General features: G+C 32.3%; 1 protein-coding gene and 1 pseudogene across 1 annotated transcript in view; one reads left to right on the forward strand and one right to left on the reverse strand.

Annotated features, from left to right (window-relative positions):
* LOC145292234 (uncharacterized) overlaps window positions 1-24,444 on the reverse strand; it is a 314,231-nt gene that overhangs the window by 273,919 nt on the left and 15,868 nt on the right. Inside the window, exons 5-7 of the mRNA XM_080138557.1 lie at window positions 12,973-13,117; window positions 7,342-7,377; window positions 1,335-1,597 (exon numbers count right to left, since the gene is read on the reverse strand). Of these exons, the coding sequence (XP_079994683.1) occupies window positions 1,335-1,597; window positions 7,342-7,377; window positions 12,973-13,117 (444 nt within the window). The remainder of the gene's footprint in view (window positions 1-1,334; window positions 1,598-7,341; window positions 7,378-12,972; window positions 13,118-24,444) is intronic.
* Window positions 15,139-15,254, forward strand: LOC145292524 (U2 spliceosomal RNA; annotated as a pseudogene).

The raw sequence follows: 24,444 nt of genomic DNA on the forward strand, positions 1-24,444 counted from the left end.
TAAGCCTTCCCAAGGTCCCAGTCCTTTTTTTCGCTCATCCAGTTGAGGTCTGGCTAGTGCTTTTTCTTCTCGGTCTTTCTACTTTTCCAAGTTTACGGTAAGTCTACTTGACTCTCACTTAAAAAGACAAGCAGAGAGGGGTAGCTTATATTTCTGCAGGTTCAGTTTTCATGCTGTGTTTCTTTGTGTTTATTTCTATGGCAGTTTTTATACGTCCAGCTAGCACCTGTGGGTCATGCATCTTAGTCTCCGTATTCAATTTAATATCTCTGCTGTTTTCATTACTGGTATCCATTCTATCTTCTCAGCCATTCCTCTGATTCTAATCTCTCCCATTTTTTTTCAGAATTTTTCAATATTATTCTTAGTGCTACTACTATTAGTCGTGTTATCTTCTTGACTTTCTTCACTTTCCTGATTCCTTTGAGCTCTCTGGCCAATTCTGGGTATTTGCTTCGCTTCTGTTTCCTTGGTATTCACTTTGTGGACTGCTAGAATGGCAAAGTCTACAATCTGGCAGGACTTTTCCTTTTTGTTAACTATTATGACATCTGGTTTTGCTTGAATGGGGTTTATCTATTTGTATATCTGTATCCCATAGGATTTTGTGACTTTTATTTTCAAGTACTGCTGCCTGTTTCTGCTTATACCATTTGTCAATGTGTCAGTTGTCTGCATAATTCCCAGTGTACTGCTTTCCTCACTTGATTGTGTCTATTTTTATATTCTTTTTTTGTGCTAGTTTGCTGCATTGATTTATTATGTGGTTTATTATTTAGTCTTTTTATCCACGGATTCTGCATTTGCTGTTTTCTTGTGTCTTGTTGATCCATGCTTTGATATGATTGGTTCTAATTACATTATCTTGTGTTATTAGAGATTAGCTGTTATTAGGGATTCAGTTTCTCTGTTAAGGTTTCTTTTTGGTAGCCATGTCCTTTTTTGTTTATCATCTGTCACCTGAGGTATGACTATCCATGAGAAATGTGCTGATGGAACCAACTGAAATTAAATTTTAACAGTTCTTTGCACTATAAATTGATTTCATTATATCAACAATGCACTCAGTTTCTGTCTTTTCTTTTTTTTTGCAATTTTTCATGAAGAATATGTATTTTTTATACAATTACTTACATGCATGGTTCTCAAGTACTTGATAAAATCTGGCATCATCATCGTCACAGCATTTCTCTCTTTTTATTGCATATGACATTGTACAATATTTTTCGATATTACAGACAAAAATATATTTTTTAGAAAGAAACATACAATAGTAATATTTTATCAGAAATAAAATGTTAAAACTAAAAAAAAAAAAGGATTGAGTTACTAACCTTCAGTCCAAGTTTATTTTTACCACCAACTAAAATGACATCGTATGAAACAACATTTTTAGCCTTAAGCAGTCGAATGTTTGCTCCAGATTGTAGACTTTGGCCAACATGAACAGTTACGGTCCTTCGGTTGTCAGTCATATCAGACTGCCAACCAGTGTGTCCTGGTCTGATCTTGTTCACAGCATCTGGATTACTTGAAACTTTAATATTTTCTTCACTAATAAATTTTGGATTAGCCATTCCATCTACAACTGGACAACCTGTAATTACATTTTTGGATCAAATAAGTACACATTTTTTTTTTTTTTTTAGATAATTTTATACATTTAAGTTTATATTATGTATCATGCTGATTTTTTTGTTGTTGACTCTTTTATTATTTAAAGTGTTGTTTTATAACATGAATAGTTTGTTTTTCTATCTAATTATCACTAATACTACTTGTTTCCATTTGTTAAAAGCATATCTATGTTTAAAATTCCATTTGCTTTCCTATCTAAATCATTAATACTTGAAAATTTTATGGACAAAGAGTCACACCTATTTGTATACTAAATTATATGACAATTTACACATAATTATGCACTAGTGTTGGGACAATTATTCAGAATCGGAAAAGTCTGAACTTTTTTGGGTATTGGAATCGGAAAAATTTAAGCCTAATTTTCAATTCCAAAAACATTGTTTTCAGCCTGAAGCCACCTCCCCTCACATGTCTGTAAAACAAAAATTAAGATTGTTTGGGATGAATGTAGAAAGCCATAAAATCAAGACTACTAATAAAAAATGATTCTTGGTTTATTCACAGAAATGTTCCACTGACTAAACACACTTGGAAGACTGAAAATTTGCTGAATGTAAGTTTATTTTTAAATATTATTCTAAAGACATTGAAATTGTATTATATGAGTTAAAAATTAATAATTAGCATTTCCCTACTTTATTTTATTGCATTTGAATTAATCCATTTATACTACTATTAATTCATTTTTACTACTAGCAATATATATGTACATGTATATATGTGTGAGTACTAGAAAAATATATATGTACATGTATATATGTGTGAGTACTAGAAAAATATATATGTACATGTATATATGTGTGAGTACTAGAAAAATATATATGTACATGTATATATGTGTGAGTACTAGAAAAATATATATGTACATGTATATATGTGTGAGTACTAGAAAAATATATATGTACATGTATATATGTGTGAGTACTAGAAAAATATATATGTACATGTATATATGTGTGAGTACTAGAAAAATATATATGTACATGTATATATGTGTGAGTACTAGAAAAATATATATGTACATGTATATATGTGTGAGTACTAGAAAAATATATATGTACATGTATATATGTGTGAGTACTAGAAAAATATATATGTACATGTATATATGTGTGAGTACTAGAAAAATATATATGTACATGTATATATGTGTGAGTACTAGAAAAATATATATGTACATGTATATATGTGTGAGTACTAGAAAAATATATATGTACATGTATATATGTGTGAGTACTAGAAAAATATATATGTACATGTATATATGTGTGAGTACTAGAAAAATATATATGTACATGTATATATGTGTGAGTACTAGAAAAATATATATGTACATGTATATATGTGTGAGTACTAGAAAAATATATATGTACATGTATATATGTGTGAGTACTAGAAAAATATATATGTACATGTATATATGTGTGAGTACTAGAAAAATATGACACATTGACTCAACAATGATTAACAAATTATTAACCCATATCATAACTGTAAAAAATTATACAGCTGCATGAAAAGAAATCTGACATGACAGAGCTATTAAGTTAGGGAATACTTTTAATTCACTTGTTTTACACAAGTTTTCCCGTAAGTATTGTTTAAATACATGAAAAGCCATTAATCTTGCAGATGACACTAAATCTTATAAAATCATGAACTAAAAGCAAAATCGTGTTTTTTTTTAAATAGTTTTAACATCACAAAAGTTGCAAAACCAAGGCTTCAAAGTCTACATTATCTAATCCATAAATGAACAATTTTAAATTTTCTAGTAAATTTGTGGGAGAATGTTAAAAATCACTCAGTTAATGAATTCAGTCTCTGATAATTATTTACACTACAAGATGTTGCAGCAAAATCTAAACACAGAGCTATACCAAAATCGCCACTGCAATGAGAATCTGCTGAACGATTAAGAAAATCATTAGTTACCCTCCTACTACAATACTACAAGTCTCACTGCATGTTTATCATAAATGTTTCCCAAAGAGTCAAGGAAGATCAAGGGAGTGGCTTAGCTGATTCACCAGAATGCTAATGTTTTTCTCTGGTGAAAAGAATTTCGACCAGGATAAAATAAACAATAGACATCAAGGAGGTTCCCGTTATGAAGCATACAATTTTTTGGCTCCTCCGTCATGTTCCCTAAGAGGAATGTTATACCTTCAGTCTTCTTTCAAAATGACCATGTTTACATTTTCAGTGTACAAACTTTCAAATGACTAATTAAAACGCTTAAAATGGTGTCCGTGCATACATTCGCCTAAATGAATTTAAAAAATAAATAAAACATTTTAAACCAATCAGATGCATTTCTCTGAATTTATGAAATTTGATCCACCCTGAATGCATAAAAAGCCAGATTTTTCTTTCATAAAGAGTTTGAGCAAAATTCCATGAGAGAGTTACTATCTGACTTTCACCTGTCATCATTGGGAAAGTGTTTCTTAATTCACATATGCACATGCACACAGTGAGGAATGGCTGAAGAACATCATCTGCAAACTCAGTATAAAATATGGGACAAAGTAGGGGAGCTGAAAAACATAGTGTGGAAATTCCCAGCACTTACCAAAAAAAATTAAAAAACAAAATAGAAAAAGGATAAGGTGAAAACCGAAAATAAACGGCTTAAAGAAAATGCACAACTATTCTAGCAAAGCTTAACGAAGGACACAATAACGGTAGAAAAGCCACCTGAAAAGCAAGACCTGGAGGATTATTAGAGACCTCTATTCATAAACGAGGTTACCTACGATGAAGAGACGAAATGAATCTAAGATGTTGCTAAAAGCAATGAAAACAAACCTGAAATGTCAGAATTTGATATAATAGCTGGTATGATAAAACAAAATGTCAGAATTATATATAATAGCTGGTATGATAAAACAAAATGTCAGAATTTGATGTAATGGCTGGTATGATAAAACAAAATGTCAGAATTTGATGTAATAGCTGGTATGATAAAACAAAATGTCAGAATTTGATGTAATAGCTGGTATGATAAAACAAAATGTCAGAATTTGATGTAATAGCTGGTATGATAAAACAAAATGTCAGAATTTGATGTAATAGCTGGTATGATAAAACAAAATGTCAGAATTTGATGTAATAGCTGGTATGATAAAACAAAATGTCAGAATTTGATGTAATAGCTGGTATGATAAAACAAAATGTCAGAATTTTATATAATAGCTGGTATGATAAAACAAAATGTCAGAATTTGATATAATAGCTGGTATGATAAAACAAAATGTCAGAATTAGATATAATAGCTGGTATGATAAAACAAAATGTCAGAATTTGATATAATAGCTGGTATGATAAAACAAAATGTCAGAATTTGATATAATAGCTGGTATGATAAAACAAAAATATCAGAATTTGATATAATAGCTGGTATGATAAAACAAAATGTCAGAATTTGATATAATAGCTGGTATGATAAAACAAAATGTCAGAATTTGATATAATAGCTGGTATGATAAAACAAAAATATCAGAATTTGATATAATAGTTGGTATGATAAAACAAAATGTCAGAATTTGATATAATAGCTGGTATGATAAAACAAAATGTCAGAATTTGATGTAATAGCTGGTATGATAAAACAAAATGTCAGAATTTGATATAATAGCTGGTATGATAAAACAAAATGTCACAATTTGATGTAATAGCTGGTATGATAAAACAAAATGTCAGAATTAGATATAATAGCTGGTATGATAAAACACAATGTCAGAATTAGATATAATAGCTGGTATGATAAAACAAAATGTCAGAATTTGATATAATAGCTGGTATGATAAAACAAAATGTCACAATTTGATGTAATAGCTGGTATGATAAAACAAAATGTCAGAATTAGATATAATAGCTGGTATGATAAAACAAAATGTCAGAATTTGATATAATAGCTGGTATGATAAAACAAAATGTCAGAATTTGATATAATAGCTGGTATGATAAAACAAAAGCTGAATGGATTCCAGAATTATCACTATTGTAAACATCAGGCAATCTCTGATAAGTTCCTAAAATCCAAACCTCAAAATGGTACACCAACTGACATCTATAATCAGGATGCTATTAAGCATGGTGAAATCCAGGATGGATAAGATCGCTGTCAGATGCCCTTATATCTTCCAGCATAACATCACTCTTACATAAAAGGACTAGATTACCCAATGTTCTTCATTACTAGTTGCTGGACTTGTGGCCACTCTCCTCATCTGACTGCAACTCCTTTGATTATTTCTTCTGAGGTGTGATTGAGGCCAAGAGTAACAAGCATGCCCACAACATAGTCAATTTTCTGAAGGGAGGCATTTGCTGGTATAGATAAGGATAGTTGCTAAAGTGTGTGACTCATTGTGCACCCATCTTGAGATGGTCGTCACTGTTGACAGTGGTTAAACTGAAAAATGTATATAACTCTAATTGGTGTATATGAAACTTTTGTTTTTATTTCCTATTCCATTTTCTTTTTGTCAAGCGTCATATTTTGCAACTACACCTGTATATATAGTAATTTATAAAATATATATGGCGATTAAGCTACACTGAATATTCTGCGTTTCATCCACTATAGGATTCGTCAGGCTTATGCGCATAAGCCTGACGAATCCTACAGTGGATTATTCAGTGTAGCTTAATCGCCATATATATTTTATAAATTACTAACTAGCTCTACCTACGTATTGAGCACTTTTGAAGTAAATACTTAAAGTTTACGCATAAATCTATACTTTCGTATATTAAATTTATGTGAGTAAATGCAGTAGTTATATATATATATATATATAAATTACAACGAGCATTTCCTGTATTTTAATTAAACTAGTAATTTCACTATTACATTAAAATACACTTAGCTCTTTAGACTATTATTCTAATCTCCTTTAAATTATATATATATATATATATATATATATATATATAATTATTACGATAATTATTTTTTTTAATGTTTTTTTTTATACCTACAGACACTAGTGTTTCATCCTTTCAGAAATCATCAGTGCAGGGTGTCACGAGATTTGAACCCGGCAACGAAGCCATCTCTGACTCCATTACCAAGGAACAAATCCACATGGCCACTGTTAACCACAAGGGATATATATATATATATATATATATATATATATATATATATATATATATATATATATATATATATATATAGATTCATTGAACTTTTGAATAGTCAAGTCGCTGCCTGATGATATCTGTTGTTTGATTGAAACAAGTGGCTATTTGTAGCAGCGGGATGTGAGCATGTTTATATAACAATAAACAAGTATATATATATATATATATATATATATATAGAGAGAGAGAGAGAGAGAGAGAGAGTGAGAGAGGGAATTAATTTTACCAGTTCTGCAAATCCTGGCACATGGGTATTCTTTAAATATATATATATATATATATATATATATATATATATATATATATATATATATATATACTTAAAGAATACCCATGTGCCAGGATTTGCAGAACTGGTAAAATTAATTCCCCGGAGAGAACAGCTGTACATAAATCTATATTAGTAGAATGCTAATAAAATATTCTTGAAATTAAATTGAAACTATATATGGAGATAGAGTTTGAAAATATGGAGACAGACAGGCAGACATATAGCTCTTTATATATTAGATTTCCAATGTAGAAAAAAAATACTACTATACTTACTAAGTGTAACTTCTGGAAGTGTTGCAATGGGAGTGGCTGTAAAAGAAATTGAAATTGTTTTACGATAAAGTTTAACAAATGATTTGTGTGTGTGTGTGTGTGTGTGTGTGTGTGTGTGTGTGTGTGTGTGTGTGTGTGTGTGTGTGTGTGTGTGTGTGTGTGCTCATGTGCACATGTAATTACAGTTGGGTTGGAGGGTGTAAATAATGAGTTTGAAACTGTACATAAATGGACAGTTGTTTTGTGAAAAGTCAAATCTTGGCACATCCTCATCTGCTGAATGTTGGAAAACAAGCAGAATTAAATTCAATTGCTTCAACTGTCATGTCAAATGTCTGTCATGTCAAATGTTTGTCATGTCTAATGTTTGTCATGTCAAATGTTTGTCATGTCTAATGTTTGTCATGTCTAATGTTTGTCATGTCTAATATTTGTTATGTCTAATGTTTGTCATGTCAAATGTTTGTCATTTCAAATGTCTGTCATGTCAAATGTTTGTCATGTCTAATGTTTGTCATGTCAAATATTTGTTATGTCTAATGTTTGTCATGTCAAATGTTTGTCATGTCTAATGTTTGTCATGTCAAATATTTGTTATGTCTAATGTTTGTCATGTCAAATGTTTGTCATGTCAAATGTTTGTCATGTCAAATGTTTGTCATGTCTAATGTTTGTCATGTCTAATATTTGTTATGTCAAATGTTTGTCATGTCAAATGTCTGTCATGTCAAATGTTTGCATACACTATCACATCATCTATTTAGACAATCTGTTTTCATCTGGAAAAAAGAGCTGCTAAGAAGGTCAAAATTAAAAAATTGGTACTTGAGGATCATCGGATTTTTAACTGTTTCACAACTGTATATGCGTGAATCGTTCACATGAGAGCTTCCTTATGTTAAGAATAAGTAGGTTTGAAAACACTTTTTAAAGATTATAGCATGTTGGCCTAATGATTATCGTACTTGACTTTTGACTCACTGTATTTAGGTTTTGGTTTTGATCTCAGCTCAAGTATTTTTTTTTACTTACAAGAAGTAAACTGTTTAGAAAAAAACACATAATACTTGAATGCACATGTCTCAGTTTGTTTCCGTTTTATTTTTTACTTCATTCTTTTTAAAGGAATTTAATGTTATGTTTAATGCTAGACCGATTATATTATTTACATCTGTCATGGGAGAACACTAGTTGTGAGTTGGTAAGCCTGCAACAACTCAAAATGTACAAGAAGTTATTTTCAAAGACTTCCAATTTCTGGCGATGAAGCACCTTCATTGGCTATGTCTCACAGACATATGAATTGGTAGACACTTCTCTTAGTTGATATTAAAATCATCCAATATCTCCACAAAGTTGCACAAAAGTTGATCTAGCAGCCCCCAAGTCTTTTATATTAAAAATATATAATTGAAAAACAAGTTTAGTTTTCAATTATTATTCATGGATTTTAAAGACTAAGATTCATTCCATTAAAAAAGAAAAGAAAAGAACATGATTCAATTTTTACTGAACTTTACTCAATATAAATAAAAAAAGTTCAATATTCTTCTTCTTTTAAGAAAATATTCAAATCAGAAAGTAACTTTCATTCCAAATAAGCATCATAAATCATTTTCAATTCAGTTACTTTCAAATATCAAAGTTACTTTCAAATATCTATAACTACGAGATTTTCAACCATCTTTTCGTTATTATTATAGTTTTTTTTTTAAATGGCTGTCACAATGATTTTTATGCGATCATTCAAAATTCAAAAGTAATTTTGAAGCCTTTAAACTAATTAATGGAAAATATTTCTTTCTGGCTAGAATTGAAGTAGATCAAACTAAAATATTATAATTTCTTGTTCAGAAATCTTAAGGTGAAAATTGATAATTTGATTATTCTCATGTTGGGTGCTATATATTCATAATGTTTTGGTCAAAGTAATCCCCAACCTTCTTCAGGGCCGTTTTTAAAATTTGAAACCAAAACCAGTACAGAATTTAGAATTGAGACCTTTTTTTAATTCATAGGACTGGATTGTTCACATTTATTAATTTACTTCATTCTGTCTTATTGCCTATAAAAGGCATTCATTTAGAATTGTTAATCAACACAATCATTACATCATGATTCCATATGGATAAGTCAAGAGTTCAAGTTGAAGTTCGGTGCTTATTTAGAATTAAACCTATTTTAAAAAACTAAATAGCAGAAAAATCTTTATGATGTACATACCCCCACAAAACTAAAATATCATATTCAAAATATTATGTAAACTGATCAAGTTTTTTTTATATAGAAAACTTTTTACGATTTTTAGCAACTTTAATAGGAAATTGTAGCCATTACAAATTTGATTTTGATCTCGATAGCTCGAATTGAATTATCCTTCCCCTTATTTATAAAACACAGTGGATCAAAACATAACATCTTGCTTAGATTTGATTTTCTTAATTAAAAAAAATATTGGTACTTGTGCAGAATGTGAGCCACTGCCTGTTTGGCTTTTCTTGGAACATAACGTCATGCGCTTGGGTTTCATTGTAATCTGATGTTAAGATGCCGATCAATGCACAGCAAAGGAGCAGATGATCTTTGGGGAAAATATTCAGCGGGAAAAAAACATCAACCAAGAGCTTCTCAACAGTTATCTTTTTGAGTTTATGTGGAAACAGAAATTTGGTAATAATCTTTTTGTCTCCATCTTTAACCAGATATCAGAAAGCTACCCGATTTGGTTGGCAAAGTTTCTTCCACATCTGCTGTCTTTTCTCACCCCACTTTAATATCGTCTAATATGACCGTAGAAAAGTTTACTTAATCCTAAGGGAATATCCTGGCTGTCTTAATTTAATCTTAATTTAAAAAAAAAAAAACGTTGTCCAGCCCCACTCTACAGGAAAAAAAATATTCAAGTAAAAAAAAAATCACACAAAAAAAATTTACTTTACATTAGTTAAAAAAACTGCAGAACAAAATATTACATGAAAAACATTAAAAAAAGTGCTTTATTTTTAAACCTTTGTTAAAAAAATATGAAAGAACACAAGAAAATGAGTTTCTTATTAATTTTGTTCAATTTTGTTTGACAAAAAAAAAAAAAGAATGGTTGAAAAAAGAAAAATATAACTTATTTGTTTTTTTTTTACTTAAAAGAATTGTTGCAAGAATAAAGCAAAAATTGTTATGGTAGGTCGTTTTTTTTCTTTTTTATTTTCATTATATTTATTTAATTTTTCTTTTGTCTAGTGATTTTATTATTTTTAAATGTTTTCTTCGTTTTTTTTTCTTGAGTAGCGTTGTTACACTTTGGTAATCAGCGACGCTCTGCAAAAGCTAGCATGCTTTGAGCAAAGCCGAGCGGCCAGTTAGTTACGGCTGATTCAAATTCTGCACAATATTACTTGATCGAGTTAAGTGATTTTTAAAATATGACATCTTTATTCCTTGATGATTACAAACATCATAAAGAATTGTTTTGTTTTTAAAAGATTTTACTGTATTTTTATGTTGAAAATAGGATAAATTCTAAATAAGCACTCGAAATTTAGGTTTTATGTTTACTAGAAGATTCCAAAATTTGAAAAGATGCACCTTACGAAGGTTGAAGATTACATCGGCCAAAACATAACCAAGATTCAAATAATACAAATAATGAAACAATATGGCGGCTTTGTGATCCTAAAAACAAAAGAAGACCAATATTTTCGATCGCACTATTACTGTGTTATTGAACGGAATAAAAAGTTGAACAATTTCAATGTATCTTTTTTCTTTAAGTCATGCGTTTATTCCACAAGGGATAGCATCTCGCCGGGTAGATTTCCTCCTGCCAACTGCTTTTATTGTTGTTAGTCCCAGTCATGAACAAGAAATATGTTACATAAAAAAATAGCCATTTATTGACTTCTGGTCATGTCTTGAGACTTTATTCTCTGACATCAGCAGGTCATGTGACTTTAGTGTAAGAGCCTGAATCTATTATATTTATGTCGGTTGCAAATCTCTGGCAACATCTTAGCCTAAAGTTTCTTTTGCCTGCCTTGTTGCAGCAACCTCTTTGATTGTTCACACAGAGGGAGAATTAGTTTACAACATTATCCTCTATAACCGTCTTGATCTAGGCAAAAACATCAAGGAGAACTTGAGTGAGCTTGTTATATATTTGGCTGAGCAGAATAGAAATTATCTGTTATCTATCTAATCATTGGTGTATCTATCTTTGTATTTATTTATCTAGCTATCCATCTAGCTGTTTCAAATATATCTATCTATTTGTCTATCTGTTTAGCTGTTTCAATATATCTATCTATCTAACTAGTGAAGTGAATGAGGAGATGTGAGCTTTGTTTTGATAAAGTTGTCAAAACTATAAACTGGACAAGTTGCAGCTGAAGGTCTAATAGCTGACTGGAAGGACGTGTCTGTCTGTCACATGTTCTAGTTAGCTGGTTGTTAGTTGAGTTGGAATTCGGATGCTAAACACAACAGAGGGGTTAACGGATCGTCTCCCCCCCCCCTACACACATCTGGGAGGGATCTTCTTCCCCTCTACATACAACTGGGAGAAAGCTGACATTTCTCAAAATGAAGACTAAGAAAAACCCATGAAGCCAGAGATACTCACTTTCCATTCTCCTGCATATCGACACCTGGGAAGTGAAATAAAAACTATATAAAATCAATCATCGTCTTGGATCATTGGAAATGTTTTTGTCCACAGGATCCAGCTCCATCCAAGAATAGATATTCTCAGGACAGAGGACCAATGAGGCAATTGGAAAGGTATGTTGAAATACATGTCTGACACACGCATGCATCAACACTTAGACTGCTCAAGTATATACACATCACAAACCCAAAGAGGCCACATAGACAAGTATATACACATGCACGTTTTCAAATAGTAAAATATATACATTGGTCATATAAACACCATTCCCCAATACATGTTACGTTTAATCTGGTGCTGTTCGAATAAGGCAACATAATATACGTCAATCTGAGTGCCGTTTGAATAAAGCAATAATATTGATTTGATGCCGACCAACGCTTATATATATATATATATATAGATATACATAACTTATGCCTTGGTGATACCCCACAATGTAACAAGCTCTCAGGTGCACAGGCTTCAATGATGGACACTATCATTGGTGAGCTACTTCATGCAACTTTGTTCAGAATCATCATGCAGACACCACAATCATGCTGGACAAGAATGAATCCTTACTACTGGAGATAATAACTAAGAATAAATATAATAATGAGTTAACACTTTCTACCCAGTCATAGCTGAGGGAACAAGAAAAATCTACACCTGGATTAAATAAAGGGTTCAGTTCAAAATTCCATATAGGTTCCAGAGTTTGACAAGTTCACAAGTTTGAATAAATGCACCTAAAGAAAATTAAAAGTTACATTGGTCAAAACTTGAAAATAACATACTTTTTTCTTTCTATTCTCTATATGTAATTAAATCATATTTTTGAAGACCTAAATAGCATTGGATTTGACACATCAATATTTGATTCTACCTAACTATTTTAGTGAATAAATAACTTTAAAAAGTGATTTACTTACTATGTCATCGAAAAAAATTTCTTGATTATTAAAAAATGAACAGAACATAATACTCACTTTGTGGTGAAAAACAAGCTTCTATCGATAATATGACTGTTACAGAACAACCAGGTTTTTCTTCAGGATTGACATTGAACTTAATTTTAATTGTTTCTGCATCAGTGTTACTTGGAATATGAGCAGGTGATTGTGGAGCAATAGTCTGCAAAAAATAAAAATAAATATTTAGTATTTTTTAAGAAAATAAATAACAACTGTATATGTTAATTGAACAATCTTAGCAAGTAATAAAGAATAATATCCAAACAGTAAAATGTAAATATACAGAATGAGAGTTTGCATACATTTGCATTTACATGAACTTATTTTATGAGAAGAAATATTCTGTTAATAAGTGTGCACACTTCAAACCCAGCAGTTGTTGATTCTTTCAGTCATAGAAAGATTGACTTTGTTGATTATTGTCTTCTGAAACTTGTGTACAAATGCTTTTGGATAATCCACCCTTCCTGAGTATGTTGTTGAGCGACATCATAGCTCTGGTGAGTCCAATGGAAAATGCCTTTCTCTGTCAAATATTTTCCTTTAGGTGTCAGTTTCAGCCTCCATGTTTCCTTTGCTTTTTCATGATAATTTTCTTGGATATTTTATACATTATTTCAATTATGCATACTTGGACAATACTGTTGTAGATTTTATCCGTTTTAATCCATGCTAATGCTATATTCTTTTTCTGTTTCTTATCTTTGGAATGTTTCTTCATCAATTTTGATTTAGTCTTTCATAAATATTTTAAACCAGAATGTATTCTGCTGTAATCTGGCATTTCCAGTTTGAAATTTGTCTTAAGATCATCTTGAGTGTTTAGTCAAGTTTAATTGCAATTTCTGCTTCCTCTTTAACTTCATTATTTTTTTTTATGTTTTTCAACCATTCAACATTTCTGTTGAAGTTTTGTGTTTTTTCCTATAATTGTGTTCTCCCAGTTTTGTTTCTCTTGGATTCACTTCTGTTTTTTTTCTTTTTTCATTTATGCTTTGTTTAATTAATTTTCATTGTTTTCGAAAGTCTTATTTTGCATGTACTCTTCAGATTTATATCTGTATCTTCTCAGCCTCCCATCTTTTTTGTTAATACCTATTTTTTAGTTTTTTGTGTTTATTGTTGAGTCTTCCTTTTTGTCAGTCATATTTTAGGGCCTTTTTGTATTCCATTGGTTTAGCTTATTTTTATAGTTTGTTGATTTGGGTTTCCAATCTACTAGTGTCCCTTGGTACTATGTTGATGCATTCTTTTAACAGGGTTTTGTTTTTTATTTTATACTCATAATTAGTGATTTGGCCTCTGCATAAATGTTTAACTCAATCTATTCACATTATTATTTATTCACTAGGAGTAGTCACAAAAAAAAAAAATAAATAAATAAGTATCTATTCACATTATTATTTATTCACTAGGAGTAGTCACAAAAAAAATAAATAAATAAGTATCTATTCACATTATTATTTATTCACTAGAAGTAGTTACAAAAAAAAAAATAATAATAATAATAGTCGTCGTTGTCATCATCATCATCATCATCATCATCACCATCATCATCAGGAGTTTTAACACAAGTTATTACCAATGATTACTCGCTGACAATAGCCAGTGGTGTTTTCCTGGAGTCTGAGTACATGTCTCCTAAAATTTAATAACATTTACAAATCATGTGTTATTGTAACAGCCGTTTATCATTGATTTATTGGTGGCAATAATTGTTGATCTTCTCTGAAAGTAACAAGCCATTGTTTTTGTTTGTTTGTTTTTTGCCTTTCGATTAATCTGGTGCTGGTAAGTATTTGTTGTCTATGTGGGTTGGTTCAGGGATTTTCCTCAACATTTTGGCTGTTGTTCATTGTATGGTCTAATCTTTCTTCTAATTCAAGTTTTTTCTAACCTTTTATCTGAATTTTTTTCTGAGAGTGTTTCAAATGCTCCTACAATTATGGATATTATAGTGATTTTCTTCATATTATATATTCCTTTCAGTTCCTTAGCATGTTCCATGTATTATTATTAATATTATTATTATTATTATCATCATTATATTATTACGCTTATCGCTCCGTCCATTATCATGCTGTGCATCCCTAAAAAAGGAAAGTGGAAGTGGAATATTCCAAATGTCACCCTTGAAAAAAAAATTGGTGTCGCTGTTGAGGCAAAGCTAATAAAAATGATTTGTCTTTCTTGGCCTTTTGGCTAAGATCAAAGGGTAGTATCTGTTCTTCAAGTGCTACATTTCAATTTCTTCTCTCTCAGTGGAAGAGAAATCCTTTATGACTAAGACAATTTTTTCTCCACGTTAAAAAGCAACCCCGGTGTCTAAATCTGTTCCGTGGGGAGGCATTGTGAATAGGTACTATGTTTAATGTAACAAAGCTTTAATATTAAAAAAGTAACTGGAAAAAGTTATTTCTGATTTAATTACAAAATGCCCTGGAAAAGTCAGTTCTGATTAATTATAAAATACCCTGGAAAATGTCCGTTCTGATTATTTTTTTTTGTTTACTTGCCTCCCCACAAGGGCGGAATTGAACATGAGGTCGGTTATATATTTAGGGGGAAACCGGCTTCCCAAAAGGGGCACTCTGGTCAATAACAAAAATAAAAATTGTATCAGTAATGAAGGATTTTCCTCCATTAACCAAAACCAAAAAAGAGGGGATTTATGTCAGCGGCATGCTGAAACTGATACTACACTCAGAAATTCATGTTGAAGCAATGGTTGCCTAATCTCTAACCATGTTAATTTTTTTATGTATTACTTTCGAAAAGCTGCTGAAACAGTTTATGATTTAAACATTACTTTATTTCAAGTATATTTTAAGCAGTGGGTTACGGTATATGAAGTCAGTCCCAGAAATTACTCCAACCATTTACGATTCAAACATTACTTTATTCATGTATATTTTTAACAGTGGGGTGGGGGATATTAAATCAGTCTCGAAAATGGGTGAAACTGTTTACGCATTACACATTACTTTTTTAATGCATATTTTTAACATTGGGGTGGGAAATATGAAGTCAGTTCCGGAAATGGCTGCAACCATTTACGTTTTGGACATTACTTTATTTAATGTATATTTTTAATGGTAGTATGGAAGATAAGAAGTCGGTCCCGGAAATGGCTGAAAAAGTTTACGATTTATACATTACTTATGTATATCTTCAACAGTGGGTTGGGGATTATAAGTCAGTTCCAGAAATGGCTGAAACAGTTTACTATTTAGACATTACATTATTTCATGTATATTTTTAGCAGTGGGTTTGGGATATAAAATCGGTCCCGGAAATGGCTGAAACAGTTTACTATTTAGACATTACATTATTTCATGTATATTTTTAGCAGTGGGTTGGGGATATAAAGTCAGTCCCGGAAATGGCTGAAACAGTTTACGATTAAAACATACTTCATTTAATGTATATTTTCAACAGTGGGGTGGAGGATATGAAGTCAGTCCCGGGATTGAATGAGATGTGCAAATATATACTACCAGAAAGCGTCGCCCAGTATTGAATGAAATAGGTGGGTATATTGCTACTATATAGTAGCAATATACCCAGCGTCGCCCAGGATCGAATGAGATAGGTGAACGATATATATTAGCAGAATATGCGGCGTCACCCGGGATTGGATAAGATAGGTAAAACATATATACTATGAGAATACCCAGAATTGATTGATTTGTTTGCAATGAAATAATCACCCCAGGCAATATATTGAGATTATTATTTAAGTAAGGGGGAGCAACATAGTGGGTTAAAGTTATGAAAATTATTGTCGAAATTAGTAATATATCCAAGAATTATGAAAAATGATGAAATGTGAGTTACTTGATTGGTGTGTTTGTAATGATATAATAAGCCCAGACAATATATCAAATATATTATATAAGTAGGTGGGAGAGGCATAATGTGGGTTTTTAATTATAAAATTATTGTCGAAATTAGTAACATATCCAGGATTATGAACGAAGATTAAATGTGAGTTAATCGATTGTGTGTTTATAATAAAATAATCAGCCCAGGAAATATATCAAAGTAATTATGTTAGTAAGAGAGGGCGATAAGGATGGTTTGAATTATGAAAAATAATTGTCAAAATTAGTAACATATCAAAGAATTATGAAAAATGTAATATGTTATTTAATGCATTAGTGTGTTTGCAATGAAATAATCAGACCAGACAATATATCAAAGTTATTATTTTAGTAAGTGGGGCGATGATGTGGGTTAAAATGATGAAAAATGACTGTCGACATTATTAACATATTCAAGAATTATGAAAAATGACAAAATGTGAGTTAATTGATTGGTGTGTTTGAAATGAAATAATCATCCCAGATAATATATCAGTTATTATTTTAGTAGTGGGGGGTTGGTAATGTGGGTTAAAATATTAAAAATAATTGTCGAAATAAGTAATATATCCAAGAATTAAGAAAAGTGATCAAGTGTGAGTTAATTGATAGTTGTGTTTTATCAAATAATCAGTCCAGACAATATATCAAAGTAATTTTTAGTAAGAGAGGGCGACGAGGATGGTTTTAATTATACAAAATTATTGTCGAAATTAGTAACATATCCAAGAATTACGAAAAATGATGAAATGTGATTTAATTGATTGGTGTGTTTATAATAAAATAATCAGCCTCGACAATATATCAAAGTTATTATATAAGTAAAAGGGAAGAAGATAAGGAAGGCTTAAATTATGAAAAATTATTGTCGAAATTAGTAACATATCCAAGAATTACAAAAAAATTATGAAATATTGGATAATTGATTATAGTGTGTTTGTAAGGAAATAATCAGCCTAGACAATATATCAAAGTTATTATTTAGTAAAGAGGGGTGGGCGAAAATGTGGGTTAAAATTATGAAAAATGATTGTTGAAATAAGTAACATGTCCAAGAATTATGAAAAATGATTAAATGTGATTTCATGCATTAGTGTATTTGTAATGAAATAATAAGCCCAGGCAGTATTTCAAAGTTATTATTTTATTAAGGAGGGGGCGATCATGTGGGTATAAATTATGAAAAATGCTTGTTGTAACATACTCAAGAATTATGAAAAATGATGAAATGGAGGTCAATTGATTAGTGTTTGTAATGAAATAATCAGCCCAGCAAATGTATCAAAATTATTATTTTAGCAAGGTTGGGCGACAACGTTGGTTTAAATTATAAAAAAAATATTTTCGAAATTAGTAACATATCCAAGAATTATGAAAAATGATGAAATGTGAGTTGATTGATGTGTGTGTTTGTAATGAAATACTCAGCCTAGACAATATATCAAAGTTATTATTTTAGTAAAGTGTGCGATATGGTGAGTTTAAATGATTAAAAATTATTGTCAAAATTAGTACTATATCCAAGAATTATTAAAAATGATGAAATGTGAGTTAATTGATAGTTGTGATTTTTTTCATAAAATAATCAGCCAGTACAATATATCAAATTTAATATTTTAGTAAAGGGAGGGGCGATAATGTGGGTTGAAATTATGAAAAATTATTGTCGAACATAGTAACATATTCAATAATTATGAAAAATGATGAAATGTGAGTTAATTGACCGGTGTGTTTGTAATGAAATAATCCGCCAAGGAAATATATCAAAGTTATTATTTTAGTAAGGGGGCGATACAGTTTTAATAAAAAAGTAGAATAATATGATTGTGCCTTCATTCATGCTGAACAGAACGCTCACAGAATGCCCAGCAACAATATATTACATATGAAAAATGCTGCTGTGGAATTTCCACAGGTCCCGCTAGTTATTACTATTATTATTATTATTATTATTATTATTTACACATTAGGAGTTTTCACACAGACCATCAACAAAGATTTAACTTTGAGAACAACTTGTGGTGTTCCCTGGAGTCTGAGTGATTTCTAGTACTCTCCACCTCTTTCAGTAACTTTTGCAAATTAATTTATATCATCAAAACAGCTAATTACTATTGATTTCTTGTTAGCAAGCACCATTGGTTTTCACTGGAATTTGGGTGGTACTAAGCCTTCCCAAAACCGCAGTCCTCTTTGCACTCATCCAGTGGAGGTCTGGTTAGTGCTTTCTCTACTCAGTCTTTCCATTTTCCTTGATCCTTCATGACTATTTGATGTGGTACCAGTTGATGCCAATACTTTATTGTTAAAGGGGGAGGTGGATTAACTTCCAGTTTTCTTTATTCTAGATGGTATTTCTTTATGTTTTTGTTTTAGTTTTGTTTCCGTTGTAGTTTTTATATATCCGTTTAGCATTTGAAGCTCATGTGTATTAGTTTCTACATTCAAAGGTTTTCTGTAATAGTTCAGCTGTTTTATTATTGTTATCCGTTGTATCTTTTCAGTCATCCCTCTGATTTTAAAAAGTTTTTTTGCATTGTTCCTAGAGTTCCTTCTATTATTGGTGTTACCTTGACTTTCTTCATCTTCCATATCTCTTTCAGCTCTCTGGACAGTTCCGTGTATTTGCTCTGTTTCTCTGTCTCCTTCATACTATATTGATATTTCCCTTGTGGTTTGCTGGAACTGTGAAATCAACACTCTCACATAACTTTTCCTTCTTATTAACTATTTTGACAATTGATCTTCTCGCTTGGATGTGTTTATCTATTTTTACGCCCATGCCCCATAGGGCTTTGTGACTTTCATTTTCAACTTCTCCTGCCAGTGTGTGGATTTTATTTATCTGGTTTCTGGTTGTTCAAGATGTAGTTGTTTACATAATTCCCAATGTACTGCCTCTCCACTTCATCATGTCTGTTCTTTTTGGGCTAGTTTGTTGTATTCGCTTATTTTGTGATTCATTGTTTAGTCTCTTTGTCCACAGAGTTTACATTTGCTGTTTACTTGTGTTTTGTTGATCTTTGCTTTGATGTGGTTGGTTATCATGTTATCTTGTGCAGCTCTTATCAATGATCCAGTTTCTTTGTTTAAATTTCCTTTTCATAGGCACGTCCAAATGTTTTTGTTAATCTCATCATTTGTTATCCTTATGAATCATCCCTGTAGCTGTTTCTCTTCCTATTTTTCTTTCCATCTTATCCCTTGCCTCTCTGTTTTCCGTCTTGTTTATTTTTTCAGTGTCTCTTGCTGCAGTGATTAGCCTTTCTGTGTTCTGCATTATGTATTTTTTTATTCTTTTTTGTGTCATTCACACAGTCTTCTATACAAACCAGTCCTTTTCCTTTGTCTTTGCTTTTCATGTAGAGTTAATTGGTATCGTCCTTTGAGTGTAGTGCATTGTGCATGGTCATGAGTTTTCTGGTCTTCTGGTCAAAATACACAGTTCTTCTTTGGTTCAACCTATAAACGGTCCAGAGTATCTTACTAGTAACATTGCCAAAGTGTTTATACCTTTTATTAGGTTGCTAGTATATAGTTTAGTTTCTAGGAGCTTTCTTTTTATTCTGGGGTATTCCTTTCCAATTTTCTCTTTCAATTCTGTTACTTTGATGGTGTCTTCTGTGAAACTTCCCAAATATTTGCAGCTGTCATGTTCACCTCATTTCCATTTGGTTGTGTAATTCCATTGCCTCCAGTTATCCCCTTCTTATAACTAGTAGTGCATATTTTTCCATATCAAATTCCATACGGATATTCTAACTGAAGATTCTGGTTGTGCTTCTCTAATTTCTTTCAGGTCATCCATGTACATTAGGTGGTTCATTCTTTTATCTGTATTAGTGAACATGTATTCAACTTGGCACTTTCTTAGCATATTGTTATGGGGCATCATAGCTATGATGAACAACAGTGGTGATAGGGAATCCCCTTGGAAGATACCACTTTGTATTTTTATGTTAGTTATGTATTATTAATCAGCTGTTAGTTCAAGTCTCCATGTTCTCATTGCATTTTCAATCAAATTGATAATCTTGTCTGGTATTTTGTACATTCTCAGACATTCTATTATCCATACTTGCAGGTTCCTGTTTTACCCTTTCTTGTAGTTGATCCATGCCATGGTTATATTCGTCTTTCTACCTTTTACCTCCTTCAGGATGTTTTGATATATGTATAATAGATCATGTCCCTCATTTTCCTTTTTGGCATCTTTTCTGTTGCTCAGAAAGTAGTCCCTGATTATTAAGTGAGTGATAAATTTGTTCTCTCAGTTGTTCTGTTAGTATTTTCCACATGGTAGGTAAGCATGTTATATAGTTGCTGTGGCCGATTCCCTTTTCTATGTCTTTTTGTACTTGTGTGATTCTTCCTTCGGTCATCCTTTCTGACACTTCTGCTTTGTGAATACACCTTTTCAGATTTTGAATTAGCTTTTTATGTAGTGTTGTGACTTTTTGGAACGAGTATGTATGTATTCCGTCATGATCTGGTGTTATTCAGGTTGCCATTTTCATAGGGTTATTTTGAGGGTTTCTTTGCTGATTTCATTCTCTGATTAAAATAGGATTAATTTATGTCATTAAAATAGGATTAATTTATGTGACTAAAATAGGATTAATTTATATGACTAAAATATGATTAATTCCATCAATAAATAAATAAATAAAAGCGGTCAATTTTTTTAACTTTGACCCCTTAACATTTATTGTTTCGGGCTCAAATCAAGTTATTAAGTTAGATCCATGTTCAAGGAACCTATATCTAAAATTTCAAGTGTTTAGACCCAAAATTGTCGGAGGAGTTTGGTAGAGTTCTCAAAGGTCGAATCGTTGAACTTAATCACCAAATTTCTGGCCGAAAACCGATCACATCGATTTTCCAAAATCTCAGTACCCTGTATATCAAATTTCGAGTCTGTAGACTAAAAATTGACAGAGTTATTGCGTAGGGAAATGTACACACACAGACACACAAACATTTGTACCCATTCCCCTCCCCCCTTTTTTTTAATGGAGAGTAGATAATACAGTGGATGTGTTATCGGCAGCTCCAGTAACTCTCGCTTCTCCTTTTTTGTCCCTCAGTCCTCATTCAAATGAGTGATTTTTCTGACAAAGGATGAAGAAAAAGCTGCTTTAAAGGTCGGTAGTACTTGGTGAACAGTAGTCTGAGATGTGGGAAATTTTCTATCTCTATGTCTATCCTTGTGGCCATGTCACTAGTAAGGGTGCTGTAGGTAAACGTTTCATCTGAGTTGACGTTATCCGCCTGATAGTCAGGGACTCCAACCTTGGATTAACCACTAAGGAGGCTATCCTATCAGCAGGCGCAAAGTACTGGTGTATTGCCATTTGGTGAATGGATTCTGGACCATGCTGTAGTCTCTGGTGGGGCCTCTCGATGCCATACTAGTGGGTAATTGCTACGGCTTTACCTTTTCATGTGCTACAAAAAAAAAAATTTTCCTGTCTTTTTCTCTCTTACTTTCCCTCTCTGTACTGCTCTAACCAAGTATGCCGACCTGTTCCACAAATCTCAAAACCTCAACATGAATTATCTCCAGAAAAAAAACTCGAATAAACCTAGAACCCCATCTTCCAACGTAGACCCCTACTACCAGGTCTCCTTCTCCAACATCAGGGGTCTACGTTCCAACCTTCCAGAGGTTGAAACCCTATTACAGGAGATGAAACCGGACATATTCTTTCTAAGTGAAACTGAAATAGGGCCAACCACTTCCCTAGATGAGTTCATAATTAACGGATACTCTAACTTAACAGCTAAATCTGACCCCCAAGATCGCCATGGGCATGGAATATGTGCCTACATTAAAGATGGTTTCCCGTGTGGCAGGGATATCTCTAGAGAAGATCCTAATTTACACTATATGTGCTTTCGGGTTGCACTTTCTTACACCACTGCATTTATATTTGCCCTTTATCAGCCCCATAACAGCGGAGTTACTATCTTTAAGAGTATATCTGAGAAAATAGACCACATCCTGTCTGCACATCCCTCGGCTAACATCCACATCTGTGGTGACTTCAACATCCATAACATGGAATGGTTGACCCATTCAAATAAAACAGACGACGAGGGGAGGTTTTGTCATGATTTTGCCATTGCTTATGACCTCACTCAGATTGTTTGCGAACCCACCCGTGTGCCCGATACTACTGGTCAATATGCAAGCCTCCTAGACCTTTTTCTCTCAACTTCCCCTGAGCTATGTTCATGTTCCGTTCATTCTCCTCTAGGATCCTCCGACCACTCCGTCGTATTAGTTAAGATAAAAATGAAATATAAGTCCCCAGACGTACCCCTCCACCGTACTGTATACCGATACTCTATGGCTGACTGGGACAGCTTCCGTACATTCATATCTGATTTACCTCTGCATTCCATGTTTAAAAAGGATGTGTCCTCTATAGTATCAAATCTGACGAAATGGTTAATTGTAGGCATAGACCAATTCATACCATCTAAAAAATTCCAACAAAAACCTAACAGCCAGCCATGGTTCTCCCTAGAATGTGCTGCTGCTATCGCGCACAGAAATCACTTTTTTCATAACTACAACCGTAATAGATTCACTGAGACTAAAGCTGCTTTCAGGAACGCCAGCAACCACTGTAAAAGAGTAATAAAAAATGCAAGAGAGCTATATGCCCAGTCTGTTAAATCCAAAGTAGCTGATCAGTGGCTTGGTTCCCACCAGTTTTGGCAAATAACAAATAGGATCTTGAACAGAAGTGTGCGTTCTATCCCAACCATTATCAATAGACCAGAGGTCATCTCGTCAGCATCAGACAAGGCCAAACTATTTGCCAAGAACTTTGCAGCTAATTCTACTCTATGCGACGAAGGCCATCAACTCCCCATATTTCCTCCTATAACACAGAACATGCTAGGTAACATACAAATATCTGTGCATGAGGTCGCCAAGCTAATCAAGAACCTTGATTCCAGTAAAGCAACTGGCCCTGACGGCATCCCAATTATAGTGTTAAAAAAGCTTCAACCAGAACTTGCTCCCATACTTACGAAACTGTTTTAACGTTGCCTTAAGGAGAAATGCTTTCCGACTCCCTGGAAAACCTCATCAGCATGCCCTGTATTTAAGAATTCAGGTGATAAGTCATCTCCCTCTCAGTACAGACCAATAAGCCTCCTGTGTGTTATGAGTAAGTTGCTGGAATCCATATTAAATAGAGAAATAGTCAACCACCTCAGCAGAAACAATCTTCTTAGTGACACACAATATGGTTTCCGTTCTGCAAGATCTACCACAGATGTGCTAACGGTTATATCTAACAGGATTAGTGAATCTCTTGACAAAGGCTTCCTTTCTAGAGCAATTGCTCTTGACATATCAAAGGCTTTCACAAGATTTCCAGCTACGGTATAACTGGAAATGTTTTCTCAATCATTAAATCATTTCTCTCTGATAGGCTCATCAGAGGCCTGCAGTATTAATGCTGGAGTCCCTCAAGAGTCAATCCTGGGCCCAACTCTCTTCCTGATCTACATCAATGACCTCCCTAAACACATACTTAAATCATTCGTTGACATCTATGCTGATGACACGACCATCTACGGCAACACATCAAAGGCTGTAAAT

Source organism: Euprymna scolopes, chromosome 13 (genome assembly GCF_053919585.1).
Source record: "Euprymna scolopes isolate OS-2025 chromosome 13, ASM5391958v1, whole genome shotgun sequence".
Lineage (NCBI taxonomy): Eukaryota > Metazoa > Mollusca > Cephalopoda > Sepiida > Sepiolidae > Euprymna > Euprymna scolopes.